Here is an 18645-nt window from a genome sequence, read left to right as displayed (position 1 = left end):
TGTTTTTGTTTTTTTCGAGGGAGACCCGACGCCACAAAATGGGGAGCAGAGATCTCGGCGCGGGGAAGGAGTGACATGAATCAGCCCTTCAACCCCAAAACCCCAAAAAACCAAAACAACAAAAACAGCAGAGAAAAATCCTCCCGGGTTTCCAGCCAGTGAACTTCCAGGAAGGCTGGATAATGCCCAGATCTGTGAACAAATGGTGTTATTACCTAACCCCCCCTCCCCCCCTCCCACCAGCTTTTTTTTTTTTTTTTCACATGGGTTTACAGTAGAGCCAGAGGAGAGGCCGGTGTGTGAGCTCACACTGCCACCTGCTGGAAAACAGACGCCACTGCTCACCACCACACACCAGAGCCTAAAACGCCCCAATACCTGGAGTGACCGAGGCGGGTCACCGGGACCAAACGCAGCAACCGGACGAAATTAAAAGTCAAATATCAAGATGTTGGTTTCCGAGATGATTCAGGAGGTTTTTTTATTGAGCAGAAATCTCATGGATCAAAACATTTGATGGAGTAAAAAAGTTGCTTCTAGAACGAAGACTAGTCTGGATTTAATACTCAATAATTCACATCCTTCGCTTTAAGAGTAATACAACAAAATACTGCAGTAAAACTTCTAAATGTTTCCACCTGAGTTTAACTGCAGCTGGACTGTAACATCCTCCATGGAGGTAAAAGTACTTTAAAATGTGATAATTACCTTTAAATTAAATTTCCATTCAAACCAGTGCACATAACATGTATCTGTTCTGTTTCTGTTGATTTTAAATAAAGATTTTACATCAAATTTTAAATAAAGTACGGTAAGAGGATTTTAGCCATTTGGGGCTGAAATCTGTTTTTGTTTTTGTCAGGAGTCCTGTTTTCCTGTTTAACCCCCGATCCCCTCTCCTCCTGTGTCCTCCTCTCCTCTCCTCCTGTGTCCTCCTCTCCTCTCCTCCCGTGGCCACGCCCCTCACTGGTCCCAGCAGCTGCAGCCACTCACCCCTGATCACCACCTGCAGGTGTGCTGCATCTCCCTGATCACCTCCCCAGACTATAAGTAACCTGCCCCTGCACAACTCTGGTTGTCGGTGCATTACTACAACGACTAGCAAGTTAGACGACGGCGAGTTACTGCGAGTGCCTGAGGATCACCGCAAGGACTGCCAGTCCCCCGTCCGTCCCCCGTCCGTCCCGTTCCTGCAGCAGAGCTCCCTGTCGGAGCCACCAGGTGGTTGAGTTGCCCTCCCGACTAGGAAGCAAGTGGACGCTGTAGGTGCCACCTTTTTGTTTGTTGAAATAAAGACTGTATTTTGGAACTGATACCCGAGTCTGTGAGCCTGCATTTGGGTCCTGGTGAAACACCAACCTCATCACAGTTTTTAGTTCAGTATGTATGAAGAGAAAACCAGACACTAAATTAATTTCTTTTATTATGTCTGTTCTTGTTATTCCTTGTGTTTGTTTTCATGTTCTGTGTGCTTTGTTAGGGTCTGTCTGGTGGGCGTGGCCTCTGTTTTCCATCTTCCAGGCTCCTCCCTCGTCCACTCCTCTGGCCGGCTGGCACAGCTGCACTCCACTGATCACCGGCTGCATTTCAACACCGGTCCTGCACTTCGTCTTCGTTCTGCCGGCTCACCTGGTACCACGGCAGCTCGCCGTAAGTTTGGACGCTCGTTGTTCCGCCTGTAGTTCTGATCTGTCGGTTCTCTGCCTGATTCAGCGTGCGGGCTGCCCGCCTGTCCGAACTTCCTGCTGAGACAAACTCGCCTGAAATAATGCATGGATCCACATATTGGAATCGGAAAAAAAGTCATACTATAGCATGTCGTCCAAAATACGAATAAAAGTCAGACATACATATGAAATACTATCGCGTGACTGTAAAAAAATATTTAGGACCATACATGGTTTATCGAATTAATGTCCACGTCCGGTTTTAATGTCGTTGGTAAGAAATAAAGATTGAAGTTTGAGTAGGAAATAAAAATGAAACGCACACCCGTGTTTTCACTTTTTATTTTTCTGCTTGCAGACAAAAAAAGATATCCATGAAAGTCCAGATATAATAAATAAATTAACTACTAAACTGTTGGCTATTAAAGCAATTTAACGAATGGCAGAAAGGCTTAAGTTTGCAAAATTACAGCGCTCATGTCACTGATGAAATCATTAAAACCCCGAACCAGAGAGACGTTCCTTTTCCAGTCCACCACCCGCTGATTGTTCTGTTTGCATATCCTCACACAGTCCTACATGGTTCAGTCAACACAGGAAGAGAGAAAAGCAAAATAAAAGCTTATTTCTTCCTCCCCCCCCCACATAGGAAAAGTTAAAAAGTCCCCACAGGAACTAAGCCAAGTGCTTGTGGTTTTCTTGTCCCTAAAATATCGTCTGTATTTCTTGTGTAAAACCTGAAAGATACCGTTTGCTCACCCGTATTTAAGCAAATAAATGCACTAATAACTCTTCTTTTGTTTTTCTCTTTAAAGTGATTCTCTTACTTTGGTGGCGAGGACAAATTTGAAGAAAAAAAGAAAAATAAAGAACGCCATCTGAAAGACATAATTATCGTGTACTCGTATTTTCATGCATACAGTATTGAACTCTCTTTAAAAAAAAAAAAAAGAAGAAGAAAGAAAACTGTCGTTAAGGTGTAAATGTCACAATCTTACCGAGTTCGTAGCTTAACTGACTGAGGTAAAGTTGCCTGTTTCCTGAAGTAGAGCACACATGCCTGGTTCTTTTTTTTTTTTGTATTTTTTTTTTGGACACAAAGTTATTTGGGTTCGAAATCCTTTTTCAAGTCGATCAACTCTGTCGTTTAGAAACAAAACAGAAATAAAAACACGGATGTTTTAAATCTGACGGATTGTCGTTAAAGGAAAAATCCACTTTAGCATTGATTTTGTTTTCGTTAGCATTTTAGTAGCACAAACTTTTCTCCAGCAGATTTCCTACATTTCCCAGAATGCCGTTCAAGAAACCTTTTGGAACATTTTTGAATTTGCTGCCTTCAGTCAGAAGCTGAAAGTAGAAACTCAGTTTGGTTGATTGGTCTAAAAAAAAAAAAAAAAAAAAAAAAAAGTTTTCAGCGGTTTTTCAATTTACGAAGGTAAAAAAATTCTTCAGAGAATTTTCTTTTTCTTTCTTCTAATGGCCTCGTGGGCTGTAAAACGTCTGATTAGACTTTAAAAACAAAAAGAAGAAGGTTTTAACGTGGATTTTCCCTTTAATGATGCGGCTCTGTTGGGTTCTCCGACCGAGTTGACGTCTTTGAAACTGAACGAACCCAAACGTCTGCCAACGTGGAAATGATCACTGTTTTCGAAGCATCAGAACAGTGCGAAGAATTCGTTATCTTACATGTCGTCAGGACTTTTAACAAATCACTTGGAAAAAATACAAAAACATGTAATTCATTCCAGCACTGATTTTTTTTTCTTTTTTTTTCTTATTTAAAACCAACGTAGAAACAGAATGGCACTCATTTTGAATTGTCTATTCACAAAAAAAAAACTGCAGCTTTAAAAAGTTTCTCCTTTAGAAGAGCAACATGTTTTCATCATTGGGTCGAGGACGTTCCCTTGATTGAGAAAGATGTCTGATGGTTCCTCCTTTATTCTGAAAAGTCATCTTAATAAGGAGGAAACCACGCAAGGTCTCACGTCTTAGAAATGTTTTGGATTCTTTTTTTTTGAGTATGAAAAAAAAAAACGACAGAAAAGGCCAAAATAAAAGCCGAGTCATTCTCACCAAAATAAAAGCCTTGTCTGCGGGAGCGGAGCAGCAACGTACGCTGGCGTCGTCCGGTGAGCAGTTGGTCCCCAGTTTGTCAGCGAGAACAAACCCAAACCCAGACGCTTTAACTTCAGCTCCTTCACCTCAGTGATTCTCAGCGGCGCCACGACCCAAAGTTCATCTGGAAGGCACGAACCTGTCGTTCAACAGCAACGTGACCTCGCTGGGTCGCGAGCCAGCAGCTGAGAAACGCTGACGTCTGTCGTCCTCCGCCGGCTGGAAGCAACCAGAGATCTGTGGATCGCAGAGGGGAAAAAAACAGGAAGTAAATCAGGAGACTTTCATGTGAGCGGCCGGTCGGGGATTCGAACCAGCAACATCTTAAGTGTGAAAACGGACCAGAGGAAGAAAGTCGGCAATAAATATTTCAAACTGGGTGAAACTGTAGATTTTGTGGAACGTTCCACATCTAATATTTACATACAGCCAGCGTCATGTCACAGTACGGTATGGTGTGATGTCACTACAGAATGTAGTGTGATGTCATAATATATAGAATGGTGTGATGTCATAGTATATAGCATGGCGTGATGTCATAGTATAGAATGGTGTGATGTCATAGTATATAGCATGGCGTGATGTCATAGTATAGAATGGTGTGATGTCATAGTATAGAATGGTGTGATGTCAGTGTATAGTATGGTGTGATGTCATAGTATATAGTATGGTGTGATGTCAGTGTATAGTATGGCGTGATGTCATAGTATATAGTATGGTGTGATGTCATAGTATATAGTATGGTGTGATGTCAGTGTATAGTATGACGTGATGTCATAGTATAGAATGGTGTGATGTCATAGTATATAGCATGGCGTGATGTCATAGTATAGTATGGTGTGATGTCAGTGTATAGTATGGTGTGATGTCATAGTATAGAATGGTGTGATGTCATAGTATATAGCATGGCGTGATGTCATAGTATAGAATGGTGTGATGTCATAGTATAGAATGGTGTGATGTCAGTGTATAGTATGGTGTGATGTCATAGTATAGAATGGTGTGATGTCATAGTATAGAATGGTGTGATGTCAGTGTATAGTATGGTGTGATGTCATAGTATATAGTATGGTGTGATGTCATAGTATAGAATGGTGTGATGTCATAGTATATAGCATGGCGCGATGTCATAGTATAGAATGGTGTGATGTCATAGTACAGAATGTAGTGTGATGTCATAGTATAGAGTGGCATGATGTCATAGTATAGAATGGTGTGATGTCAGTGTATAGTATGGTGTGATGTCATAGTATAGAATGGTGTGATGTCAGTGTATAGTATGGTGTGATGTCATAGTATATAGTATGGTGTGATGTCATAGTATATAGTATGGTGTGATGTCATAGTATATAGTATGGTGTGATGTCAGTGTATAGTATGGCGTGATGTCATAGTATATAGTATGGTGTGATGTCAGTGTATAGTATGGCGTGATGTCATAGTATAGAATGGTGTGATGTCATAGTATATAGCATGGCGTGATGTCATAGTATAGAATGGTGTGATGTCATAGTATAGAATGGTGTGATGTCAGTGTATATAGTATGGTGTGATGTCATAGTATATAGCATGGCGTGATGTCATAGTATAGAATGGTGTGATGTCATAGTATAGAATGGTGTGATGTCAGTGTATATAGTATGGCGTGATGTCATAGTATAGAATGGTGGGATGTCATAGTACACTGCTCAAAAAAATAAAGGGAACACTTAAACAACACATCCTAGATCTCAATGAATGAAATCTTCCAGTTCAAATCTTGATTCATTACATAGTGGAATGTGTTGAGAACAAAATAACATAAGAATGATCAATGGGAATCAGAATCATTATCCATGGAGGTCTGGATTCAGAATCATACTCAAAATAAAAGTGGAAAAATCAGATCACAGACTGATCCAACTTCTGTGGAGATTCCTGAAGACAAGTCCAAATGAGTCTCAGTAGTGTGTGTGTCCTCCACGTGCCTGTATCACTCCCTACAACGCCTGGGCATGCTCCTGATGAGACCACAGATGTTCTCCTGAGGGATCTCCTCCCAGACCTGGATCAAAGCATCAGTCCGCTCCCGGACAGTCTGCGGTGGACGTGGCGTCGGCGGACGGAACGAGATACAATGTCCCGGATGTGCTGGACTGGATTCAGGTCTGGGGAACGGGCGGGCCGGTCCGTAGCATCGATGCCTTCATCGTGCAGGAACTGCTGACACACTCCAGCCACATGAGGCCGAGCATTGTCCTGCATCAGAAGAACCCAGGACCCACTGCACCAGCAGATGGTCTTCAACGGGTCTGAGGATCTCATCCCGGGACCTAATGGCAGTCAGGGTACCTCTGGCTAGCCCACGGAGGGCTGCGCTGCCCTCCGAAGAAACGCCTCCCCAGACCGTCGCTGACCCGCCGCCGACCCGGTCCCGCTGGAGGATGTTGCAGGCAGCAGAACGTTCTCCACGGCGTCTCCAGACTCCGTCACGTCTGTCACATGTGCTCAGTGTGAACCTGGTCTCATCCGTGAAGACCGCAGGACGCCGACGGAGAAGCTGCCGATCTCGGTGTTCTCCGGTAAAGTCCGGTCGCCCCGCACGGTGTTGGGCTGTGAGCACAGACCCCACTTGTGGACGTCGGGTCCTCGTACCGCCCTCATGGAGTCTGTTTCTGACAGTTTGAGCAGAAACATGCACATTAGTGGCCTGCTGGAGGTCATTTTGTAGGGCTCTGGCAGCGCTCCTCCTGCTCCTCCTTGCACAAAGGAGCAGATAGCGGTCCCGCTGCCGGGTTGTTGTCCTCCTACGTCCCCCTCCACGTCTCCTGGTGGACCGGCCCGTCTCCCGGTATGTCCTCCGTCCTCTTGACACTGTGCTGACAGACACAGCAAACCTTCTTGCCACAGCGTGCATTGATGTGCCATCCTGGATGAGCTGCACTACCTGAACAACTTCTGTGGGTTGGAGACACCTCATGCTCCCTCTAGTGGTGAGGACACTGGCAAAATGCAAAAGGGACCAACGATCATCCAGAAAGGACGAGGACAGAGAAACGGTCTGTGGTCACCACCTGCAGAACCGTTCCTTTATAGGGTTGTCTTGATAATTGTCTCATTTCCACCTGTTTGTTCCATTTGTACAACAGCAGGTGAAACTGATCCTCAATCAGTGTTGATCCAAACTGGACAGCTTGATTTCACAGAAGTGGGATTGATTGGAGTTACATTGAGGTGTTTAAGTGGTCCCTTTATTTTTTTGGAGCGGTGTATATTGTATGGCGCGATGTCATAGTATAGAATGTTGTGATGTCATAGTATATAGTATACATGACCAGGCTCCATCATATCTTAGAGATCTTATAGAACCATATAATCCTAGTAGAGAGCTTCTCTCTCAGTACGCTGGTCTACTTGTGGTTCCTAGAGTTTCCAGAAGTAGAATGGGAGGCGGAGCTTCAGTTTTCAGGCTCCTCCCCTGTGGAACCAGCTCCCAGTTTGTGTTGGAGGGGCAGAAACCCTCTCTAGCTTTAAGATTAGACTCAAAACGTTCCTTCTTGATAAAGCCTATAGTTAGGGCTGGCTCAGGTAGACCTGAACCAACCCTTAGTTATGCTGTTATAAGCCGAGGCTGCTGGAGGACCTCGTTACATGCTGAGCTTCTTTTCTTTCCTCCTACTCTTTAACTGACTCATACCTCACCATCTTCTTCTCTCCCATAGTTTCTTATTATTATCTGTTGTCTCCATTCAGTTCCTTCACTCGTGTAGTTTCTGTTCTTTCTTTTCCAGATGTCCCGTCATGGAGCTGCATGTCTCTGCTCTGTGATTGTCGTCTCCACCAACAGTTCTTCTCTTCTATCTCTATGCTGTCCTTTTCTCTCTCTGCTCTCCTCTCACCCCAATCGGTCGAGGCAGATGCTCCGCCCACCTCTGATCCTGGTTCTGTTAACAGATGCTCCTCCCACCTCTGATCCTGGTTCTGTTAACAGATGCTCCGCCCACCTCTGATCCTGGTTCTGTTAACAGATGCTCCGCCCACCTCTGATCCTGGTTCTGTTAACAGATGCTCCTCCCACCTCTGATCCTGGTTCTGTTAACAGATGCTCCGCCCACCTCTGATCCTGGTTCTGTTAACAGATGCTCCTCCCACCTCTGATCCTGGTTCTGTTAACAGATGTTCTCCACCTCTGATCCTGGTTCTGTTGGAGGTTTCTTCCTGTTAAAGGGAGTTTTTCTTCCCTCTGTTGGAGGTTTTTCTCCCTTAAAGAGGAGTTTTTCCCTCTTATGTGGGAATTTTTGAATTGTTGGTTTCTCTGTATAATGTTGTAAAGTCTTGCTGTAAGGACTTTAAGTGCCATGAAATAACCTGTGTTGTGATTTGGCGCTATATAAATAAAGTTGAATTGAATCGAATAGTATAGTGTGGCGTGATGTCATAGTATAGAATGTGGTGATGTCACAATTTAATGTGTTGTGATGTCATAGTATAGTATGTAGTGTGATGTCATAGCATAGAATGTGGTGTGATGTCATAATATAATGTGGTGTGATGTCATAATATAATGTGGTGTGATGTCAATGTGGCGTGATGACAGTATAGTATGGTGTGATGTCATAGTATAGCATGGTGTGATGTCATAATATAGTGTGGGGTGATGTCATAACGTGGCGTGATGTCATAGTATAGTATGCCATGTGATGTCATAGTATAGAATGCAGTGTGATGTCATAGTATAGAATGCAGTGTCATAATACATGTAAAGTATACTATAGTAAGTGTATAGTATGGAGTGATGTCAAATAATTCAAATAATTGGTGGTGCTCAGATGAACAGACTGATCAAACTAATCAATGAAAAGTGACCAGCAGCTGCAGATCTGCTTTACGTGTCTAGTTAGATGAAGATGTGCTGATTGCTGCATGTTGCCATGGAAACACTCACCTGTCCGCTCATGTCTGCTCCTCTGCCTGAGGCTGTGATTGGCTGACCCCTTCAGATTCCTCCTGGATTGTTTTGTCTTCCTCCTCTTTCTCCTCCTCCTCTTCCTCTTCTTCGGCGTCCTCCTTCTCCTCGTCCGACGCCTCCTCTCCCTGTTCTTTCACCTCCATCTCTCCTTCGCTGTCCCCGTGCTCCTCCTCCTCCTCCTCCTCTGCCGCTGCCTCTGCCTCCTCCTCCTCCTCTTCGTCCTCGTCGTCCTCCTCTTCCTCGCCCTCCTCTCCCTCCGTCTCCTCGTCGCTGAAGGGCTCCCTGCCCTCCTGCGCCCTCCTGGCGGTCTCGGAGAACCAGTCTCGGACCTGCTCGTAGCTCATGCTGGACTTGGTGACGAGGTCGTCGAGGTCTCTCTCGCTGAGCGCTCGGTGTTTGAGGTAGTAGTCTTTCAGGAAGGCCTTCCCCGACTTCACCTGCAGGACGGAGGGGACGGAGGGGACGGGGGGGAAGTTACTTTAGGTCTGGTCTGACAGGAGAACCAACTGTTTGACACGCTGTGTATACGAGGTTAAAATGGTCCTTAAAGGAAAACAGAGGTTTTGGTTTTTTTCAATCAAACAAACTATTTATGAAAAAGGAAACTTTTATTATTTTTAATTAAAAGGCCTAAAAATAATATCGCAATACTTTTAGGCTACATCACTATACACTATATATATTATATGTTTTTAGGCTACATGTCTGCATTCAAACCTCCTTGTTTAGCGATATAGCCTCAAAATATCATGATGTATATCGTGTATTGCGATATAGCCTAAAAATATTGCGATACACAATATATATAGTGATATTTTGAGGCTATCTGTCTGCATTCAAACACTCGTGTCTATAATAATTTGTGCTTTCTATTTCTACATCGAGTATATTCCATATATCGCCACCCCTTAGCTCTACTCATTCAGTTCATTATGGACTCATCTGTTTTTCTTAATTATCGACTTCCTATACCTCCGACACTAAACTACTGGAAAGTAAAAGTTTTGTTCTACATGTAAAATACATAAAAACAGAAACATGTGAATCAGTCGTTTTACTTTCAGCCTGATTTTAAGTTGCAAAGTCAATAAAGTTGGTTTTCATTCTTGCGGTTTGTGTTTGTTCTGTGAAAGCCACCCACCCACACACACACACACACACACACACACACACACACACACACACAAAGATGAACACACACACACACCCACATACACACACACACACACAAAGATGAACACACACACACACCCACATACACACACACACACACAAAGATGAACACACACACACACACACACACACACACACACACACACACACACACACACAAAGATGAACACACACACACACCCACATACACACACACACAAAGATGAACACACACACACACACACACACACACACACACACCTACACAAACACACACACACACACACACACACACACACACACACACACACACACACACACACACACACACACCTTGATGGCGCCGGCGCCCCCCTGTGGAGAGCGTTTGCAGGGGTACGGCCGGCGTGTCCTCCTCGACCAACCTCGGAAACGCTTCCTGGACTTCTTCTGGCTCTTGGCTCCACCGTTCAGCGCCTCGTCCACCTGAAACCCAGCAGACAGTCGAACTACGTTCAAGACTCGCCAACATCGCTGAGACTGATCAAATAAAAACATGATTATGCAACAAGTAGTACCGACAATATCCTCAAATATCACTCCGCCTTCTCACGGAGATGGCGCAAACAAACCAAAAAAAGTTTTATATTTTGGAGAGCGAATTTGACGTGAACACGTTTAGATTACGGATTTTATCGAGTCGGTAACTTCTCGGATAATCGTAACATTTCTTGAAAAACATTTCCCGGACTCCCGAGTCACGTTGTCGTGGTTACGGTAAAGGAAGCGTGCGCACCTTGCCGCTCTGGTAGAGGTAGTACCACTTCAGGTTGCTGTTCTTGCAGGCGTAGCGCGTGTCTCCGAACCAGTTGACGACGTAGGGCCTCGGCAGGCCGCTGTCCTCGGCCATCTGGTCGTACTCCTCGGACGTCGGCCACTGCGTGCGGACGAAGGCCTTCTTCAGGATGTGCAGCTGCTCCGGCGTCTTCTTCACCACCTTCCTGCCGGCGGGCGGCGTCGTCTGCCGCTCCCGCGCCGAGGACGACGGCTTGGTCTTGTCCGCGTCGCCCTCGCCGTCGCTGTCTCGCGACTGTCCCGCCATCTTCCGCCTCTCCGTGAACCAGGCGTCCACCTCGCGCCGCGTCAGCTTGGTCTCCGCCCGCAGCCGGCTCAGCTCCTCGTCCGACGGCGTGTCCGACTGCTGGAAGCTGGCCTCCAGGACGAGCAGCTGCTCCGGCGTCTTCTCCTTGAACTTCTGCGGCGTGAAGTCGGGGAAGGCGTGCCGGAATTTGACGCGCGGGTCGCTGGCGGCGCCGGACGAGCCCGGCGCGCTGGCCGACGTCGGCGAGGAGTCGCCGGCGTCGTCGCTGGAGTCGATGATGATGGTGGTGGCGGCGACTTCGCCGCTATTGGCATCGTTAAGGCTGGCGGCGCCGCCGCCGCTCCGCCCTCCCCCCCTCCCTCCGCCCAACGCGGCGGCGGCGAGCAGGCTGTGGTGGTCCTTGGAGTTCCTCTGGTTGTAGCGCGTGTCGCTGAACCACTTCTTTATCGCCCGCTTGGAGAGTTTGGTGACCTGCATGAGCCGCGAGATCTCCGCCTCGGTGGCGAACTGCCGCCGGCCGTAGCTCGCCTTCAGCTCCGCCAGCTGCTCTTTGGACTTCTTGGGTTTGGTGGCGCCGGTGTCCAGACTCAGCGACGCGCCGGCCGACAGCTCCGTCTTCGACTCGGACGTCGACGGCTCGGCGGCTTTGGGCTGGTTGCCGGGGACGCTGGCGACCGTCAGGGTGATGGGGGACGCGACCGGCACGGTGCCGCCGTTGCCGGCCACCTGCGTGAGGACGAGGCCCGGCTGGCCGACGATCTGACACGTCTGGAAGATGGACTGGAGGCCGTTGGTGGCGGCGGCGATGTTGGCTGGGATGACGGTGATGGTCTGAGGGACGGTCTGCACCGTGCCGTTGAACTTCTTCCTCCGCGCCTCCTCCACCTGCAGGAGCAGCACAGCCAACGTTAACGGGACAACTCACCGAATGGAAATGGAGCTCTTGTCTTACTCTGATGTTGTGCGTGCAGACGTCTCCCTAGCCCCGCCTCCACAGAAGGCCCCGCCCACCCGATAGCAGCAGACTTGGAAGCAAAGCCCTCCGTTCGGCCCATATTCACCAAAAATGTTCTATATTTGTATCATTCGTATTCTTTGTGGCGATTATATTTGTTTACAACTATAAAGATTCCTGTTTGGTTTCATAAAGCAGGAGCTCCTCTGATTGGACGTCACACATTTGGGTGCTGTTTGTTTGTATGAACCAATCATCAACCAAGCAGTGATGTCATCAACCAAGCAGTGATGTCATCAACCATCAGTGATGTCATTGTTGGTTTGTGAACGTTATGAATCCTCCAGTTCAAATTCTGTCCGACGCCATCTTTGCTAGTTCGGAGCGGTTTGGAGCAGGAAGTGACCATATTTGGACGTGGTGTGTGTGTGTGTGTGTGTGTGTGTGTGTGTGTGTGTGTGTGTGTGTGTGTGTGCGTGTGTGTGCGTGTGTGTGCGTGCCCGCGCCTCCTCCCACCTCCTCCGGCGTCCAGCTGACTCCGTGTTTGAGTCTCTGAGCAGAAAACCAGACTTTGATCTGCTCCTCGCTGAACTTGGTCTGTGACGACAAACCCATGATCTCCGACACCGACGGGTACGGAAACCTGCCACAAAACAACAACAACAACAACAACAAATAAGCTGTCCAACACAAACACCTTCATGTGTGATTTGTATATAAAGTTGTTAAACTAAAAGGAAACATCTGAAAAACTTTAACTGAACAAACTAAAACATGTTTTGATTTGATTAAACATTTTGGATTTAGAAAACCTGCATCAAATGTTTAAAACTGCTCTTTGATGTTTTCTTGGGTTTTTATACGAAGGATGGTGATGATGATGTAACACCAGAAACTCAGCTCCGTCGGACATACGGATGATTGATTGGAATTACCGCGGGTTACCTGTTGTAGGCGCTGACCAGCAGGACGTTGTTGTCCATGGCGGTGTTGTAGGTGGGGATGCTGCTGATGGGGATGAGCAGCTGCGTCTGGGTGTTGTTCTGCTGGTTCTGCAGCGCCGACAGAACCTGGGCCAGCGTGCCCGGAGGCAGCACGCCGCCGCCGCCGCCTTTGATCTGCAGCACGTTGGGGCTGTTGACCACGATGCTCTGCGGGACGGCGTGCACCTGCAGCGGCGCCGAGACGGGGATGAGGCGGGGGGCGGCGGCGGCGGCGGGCGTCATCGGGGCAGGCGACAGCGTGGGCGGCTCCCTGTTCTCGTCGTCCTCGTCGCTCTCCACTTTGATGACGTCGTCCGCCAACATTTTGTGGGCGGCGATGAACTTCTTGGGCTCCGGCCGGCTCCTGATCCTCATGATGGGCGTCTTGCTGAAGGCGATGCCGCAGCGCGACGTCTCCTCCGACTCGTCCTCCTCCACTTTGACGAAGCTGCCGTCGAAGGTGAGGTCGTTCACCGTCTGCTGGAAGACGGTTTCGTTGTTGCGCTTCACCATCGTCCGCGTGAAGTTGTCTTCGCCCGGGTGCAGCCGAGCGTTGTGGGCCAGCAGCGTGTCGTAACTGGAGGGCGGAGAATTGTGGGTAAAATGTTTTAATTTCCGCAATAACAAAAGGACAAGAAAAAAAAATACGACCTCAGTAGTGAACAGAAAGCTGACTTTTGTTTGTTTACAGTTAAAATACATCAAAAAGTGCAAATTTGTTTCGATAAAATTCATATAAAAAAATTCACATCGTTCCGATGATGTCAGGTGTGTCGTCAAAGTTTGATCGGATGTTTGGGGGAGGAGAAAATGTGCGTACGGTAATCATTACAGGAAGATATCGAACATTTCTGCTGACTCAGCGTTCGACCAAACGACGCGCGATGTCTCGTATCCAAAGACCATCCAGAATAAAAATGTTGGTTTATTGAAATGCTAGACATTTAAGATTTGTTGTAATAAGCCACACCCACTTCCATCAATCATTACCAAATTTCAAGCATCAACCGAGACGTGACCCTAGAACCCCAATTTCGTACAAATCCCTGTAGCCGCTTACAAGATATTACCATTTTCTTGTTGAGTTGATTGTTACAGCGCCACCTTTAGGGCTAATGCTGCCATTTTTGGTGCCCAGGTCGTCGGGGGAATTAGAAACCAACATGCCAATTTTCGTGAGTTTTGGCCATTTGGATTTTACTGCACGATCACTTTTTGCGGAGAAAATAATAATAATAATAATAATAATACCAAAAAATGATCTGAACAAATACTGAACTGAAGGGGGCAGCACTGAGCAAAACACACACACACACACACACACACACACACACACACACACACACACACACACACACACTCTTACCTCTTGGTGTGGTAGTCGCACAACATGCAGACGTAGGAGGTGTTGATGACGACGTCGGGGTGCTCCGTGTCCACGTGCATGGTGAACATGTTGAGCTCCGACGTCTGGAAGCTGCAGTATTTGCACTCGTAGCCGCCCTCGGCCGTGTTCAGGTCCAGGTAGCGGTCCGGCGCCGCGTCCTCGCCCGCCTCCAGCAGAGCGGACGCCGCCTCGGAGGACGCGTTGCCGTCTTCGGGATCGGCCGCCGCCGCCGCCTCCTCCTCGTCCTCCTCCTCCACGTCCTCCATCTCCTGATCCGAGTCGACGGCCTCTCGAGGAGGCACCATGCAGGGCGTGGTGGACTTCCTCCTGCTCGCCATCCTGGGGGTGGGAGGTGGTTGGGGGGGTTCGGTGAGCGCTGCGGTTAGCCGAAGTAACGAATCCGTCTCAGTTCAAGTCGTCCTGTTGTGACTCCATAAAGTAGGAGGTCGTCAGTCGAAAGGTTTCCTCCGTTATTCTCAAATCCTGCAGGTGAGAAAATATTATTATTAATATTAAAACCAACCGTGTTCAGACTGGATAGAAAACACCGACTTTATAAAAGAGTTCGTATCTTCAGGTCTGTAAAATGGTTCTGATCCAGAAGTGTCTTCAGCTGCAATACCAGCGAGTGCCACTAGAGGTCGGCTCCAAAAAGCCTCCGGCTCCATAGACTCCCATTCAACTTCTCTCATCAAATCCAAAGTGAATAAAATGTGTCCATCAGTTATCTCGGTGTTGTTAGCTAAAGTCACTCCTTCTTATTAGTTTTCTGGAGGTCCATCTGAAAATAATCCCTCATTCATTAGAAAAGAAGATTCAAGAAGACCTGTTTTTGGGGGCGTGTCTGTTTGATTGACAGGCCTGTGGTGCAGTCAGGTTACAGCTATCGGTGGGCGGGACGTAGTATCGTCAGGTTTCCGATCAGATTGGTCAGATCCACCGCTGGCTCCTCCCCCAGCTGCCTAACCTCTGTTACCTCTTCACCTTCTTTTAATGCGCTCCATAAAAAAAAAGACCACGAAAGTTTGTTTTGATATTTTTGTCTTGTTTACATTCTTAAAATTAGACAACAAAACCAAAAATCCTGAGGAATTAACTGTATCTGTCAGGTTTTACTGAAACTTATCTAAATGTTTTGAGTATTTCTGTTTGTAGACTGATTCTTTATCACATTTCAGGGGAAAATATTTCACCACATTTATTGTCTGCTAGTTTTATTCAGATTTAGATTTAAATATTAAGCTTTTAAAAGATTAAAACTGTGGTTTACAATCATTTTAACAGCTTTCCCAGTTGGTTCCCAGTGTCACAGATTCTTATCAATATTATAAGTAGTTTCCCGATTTATTAAATGAAAAACAAAATGGTAAACATCAAATATTTCAAAATAAAATCAAACATCTTTCTTTTCCAGACCCCTTCAGATTCATGTGGCGACCCTTCAGAGGGGCCACGGACCCCTAGTTTGGAAACCAGAGTAATATGAGAGCAATAACTGCAGAACAAGTACTTCTTAAAGTACATTCTGCCGCTAATACTTCTATACTTCCTGGGAATGCAGTACTTGTACTGTAGTACTGTGTAGCGGCAGTATTGGTACTCGGTGTACTCCATTGCACTTCCTGTCGTCCGTGCGCGTGCACGCACACGCACGCACGCACGCACACACACACACTGCTAACAGAAGCTGTTCTTCTTCGGTCACAGAAATAAAAGAGGAACGCCAACATCCTCCGGGGCTAACGGCTACAGCTAACAGCGAAACGGACTGCTCGAGTCCCCGAGAAGCGGCGGCGGGCCGGCGGCTGGTGAAGACGCCGCCAGCAGCCCCCCTGACCCCCGCCCCGCTCGCGTGCGTTTACCTGCTCCTTCGGGTCCCGTTCACCTGCATCTCGGAACAAACGCTGAGCTGGCTAGCGGCCGTAGCCGTCGGAGCATCCCCGCTTCACACGCGAGTCTTCCGCCTTTCCGCCCGTCCCGCCGCGGCGCCCATCTGCTGCCACCGCGGGCTGGAGCCTGTTATCGGCCCGGGGTGGGGTGGGGGAGGGGGGAGCAGCCGAACTACCGCCCGTGAGCTCCGGTTTCAGTCGGCGGCGCCGCTGCGACTCGCATCGTTGTTGCTCCGCCGCTCCGTTACTGAAAAGGACGGTTTAATAAAAAAGGCACCGATAGTTCACCGAATCCGACGATGGCCATTTTTTTTCAGAGCGGCGCTAACCGACGCGAGCAGCGGCCGAGAACCGCATCCGGTTTGAGCTTTTCAGAATAAAAGTCTTCAGAAGGTGTTTAAAGAACAGAAAACGCAACATCACAATAATAAACCGTTACAGTAAAAGAAAGAACAAGTGCTCTAAAATGCCACGTTAGATAAAATGTCTTACGAAAAGAAAAGTTACTGCTTCTAACGCGTGATAGTCGTTTATGTCGAAGGCGCGCGCTCCTCAGCGGAAACGTCTGTCGGCGTGCTGACGTCAGCTTGTCCACATTCATTCACTTATTTATTTATTTTTCATATCTGCGTCAGGGCAGAGAGTTCGCGTGCGTCATTGCGTCAGAGTGACGACAGGCGCGTGGCGCAGCTCCGACCGTGTACTGTCAGAATAAAAGTAGGCCGATACACCGTGTACTGTCAAAATAAAAGTAGGCCGATACACCGTGTACTGTCAGAATAAAAGTAGGCCGATACACCGTGTACTGTCAGAATAAAAGTAGGCCGATACACCGTGTACTGTCAGAATAAAAGTAGGCCGATACACCGTGTACTGTCAGAATAAAAGTAGGCCGATACACCGTGTACTGGCGGAGTTACGCAAGAAGCCTGGAGAACACTTTTACTATCAACAGCAGAGGAAATACTCTGATATGAAATGTAATAAAAATACTCCGATCCTAACGTAAAAATAACTGCATGAAAATTTGCATAAAATGACACTTTAAGTAAAGCTTACACAGCAGAATGGCCTCTTATCAAAGTTATATTATTAATATTATATTTACATCTAAGCAGATTTTTGTGTCAGTTTTAACTATTTATGTACAGTTGGGTAGTTTAATCTATTTAAATCATATTTTTATAAGCTCATCATACATTTTAACTTGAAATATGCAAGCGTGCAAAGTAATTATAATGGAAGCAATATTAAAAATACTATATTTTTAAGTATGAAATTGCATCAATGTACCTGATAAACATGAACTGTACAAGCTGGTTATTTCAAAAGAGCACAAAACATTGTAATGCAGCAAATATTAATTATTATTCTTGGCACCACTAAATGTAATTTATCTTCCCTGCTTTTATTTTGACAAGGTAAACGCGAATCCAGGTTTGTGAATGTTCAGGTGTTTGTTGTATTTATTTTTTTTTGATTCCACATCAGTTATAAGCAAAACAAATGAATAAATACAGAGTCTGCTGGACAGGAAACACACTTTTATTAAAGCTCACTTCATGATAGACTCAATAAACAAACACCGCATGGTCATCGTAAATAAAAAAATATCACTCTTTTTAAACTGGTCACATGAATAAATACTGTGTCATAAATATCTGTCTGACAGAATAAATACTGAGGTATTTGTGATCGTTGATGCGTTTCACAAACGTGAAAAACAGAGTAAACCACTTTATATTTGAAGGAACTGAGGTTTTATTTGATTTGACCTGCTGCTGATCAGGAGAAGCTGTTGATCTCCGACTTCATTTCCTGCAAAACAAAAGAGACCAAAAAAATAAAACTATATAAACCAGGCAGCGCGAGTTTGAACGGAGGAACTTACACCGACGGTTTTAATTTGCACTTTTCTCATATGTTTTCATTTCAAGACTCCAAAGTCACTTAAGAAAAACAACCTTCGGTGTTGTGAAGACACGTCGTCATGAGGCCGAAGGACTGAAGGCTCAGCCGACGTCCCGCTGAATAATCAATAGAATTAATCTCCGATCGAAAAGATGGGAAACGCAGCTGAACTGTACAGGAAGTACAGATCTAAAACCAGCTTGTAAAGCTGTAAATAATCCAACACAGTCCAAAACCAGTTTAAAACCAGTTTAAAACCAGTCTAACCCTGTACAGGAAGTCCTGCAGACTGACCTGGTGTCTATAAATCAGCTGTTTCCTGTCTAGCTGACGCCGGTTTCACCAAAGACTCCTCTGGGTTCAGTGGGTTTTTTTCCATTTCCGACACACATCAGACCCACAGCTGTGTGAAGAAGCCCCTCCCCCCAGCACACAGTTCACCGATCCACCGCAGCGCAGAGCCCTACCCTCGGTTCAGGTTGTGAATTACAAGCAGATATTCAGACATTTACAGAAATACTTTTCTAACAGACGGAGCGTTAAAACGAGGC

The 18645-nt window shown here is 46.5% G+C and overlaps 2 protein-coding genes across 2 annotated transcripts in view; both read right to left on the bottom strand.

Moving 5' to 3' along the window:
- Positions 1-1991: 1991 nt before the first annotated feature.
- LOC138209872 (zinc fingers and homeoboxes protein 1-like) lies at positions 1992-16672 on the bottom strand. The gene is made up of 8 exons (XM_069168670.1): positions 16157-16672; positions 14274-14777; positions 12870-13484; positions 12441-12567; positions 10664-11854; positions 10222-10353; positions 8713-9173; positions 1992-4025 (listed from the first exon to the last, which is right to left on the bottom strand). Exons 2-7 carry the CDS (start codon positions 14630-14632, stop codon positions 8721-8723), a joined length of 2877 nt encoding a protein of 958 aa, XP_069024771.1. The 5' UTR covers positions 14633-14777; positions 16157-16672; the 3' UTR covers positions 1992-4025; positions 8713-8720.
- A 1040-nt stretch (positions 16673-17712) lies between these two features.
- The window catches only part of LOC138209869 (ATPase family AAA domain-containing protein 2-like), a 16452-nt gene continuing 15519 nt past the window's right edge, over positions 17713-18645 (bottom strand). The window contains exon 28 of the mRNA XM_069168667.1: positions 17713-18001. Coding sequence (XP_069024768.1) covers positions 17969-18001 — 33 coding nt within the window. The 3' untranslated portion in view covers positions 17713-17968. The remainder of the gene's footprint in view (positions 18002-18645) is intronic.

This window comes from Embiotoca jacksoni, unplaced genomic scaffold, assembly GCF_022577435.1.
Source record: "Embiotoca jacksoni isolate LCO1_2020_lvr unplaced genomic scaffold, fEmbJac1.0.p SCAF_41, whole genome shotgun sequence".
Lineage (NCBI taxonomy): Eukaryota > Metazoa > Chordata > Actinopteri > Embiotocidae > Embiotoca > Embiotoca jacksoni.
This window is presented reverse-complemented; position numbering and strand designations above follow the sequence as displayed.

Excerpts from the sequence above, each read along its gene's own strand:
- LOC138209872 (XM_069168670.1), bottom strand. The coding sequence starts at position 14,632 with ATGGCGAGCAGGAGGAAGTCCACCACGCCCTGCATGGTGCCTCCTCGA. Across the intron at positions 11,855-12,440 it reads TCAGCTGGACGCCGGAGGAG|GTGGAGGAGGCGCGGAGGAA; the intron begins GTGGGAGGAGGC and ends CTGCTCCTGCAG. Across the intron at positions 10,354-10,663 it reads ACCTCTACCAGAGCGGCAAG|GTGGACGAGGCGCTGAACGG; the intron begins GTGCGCACGCTT and ends GCTGGGTTTCAG.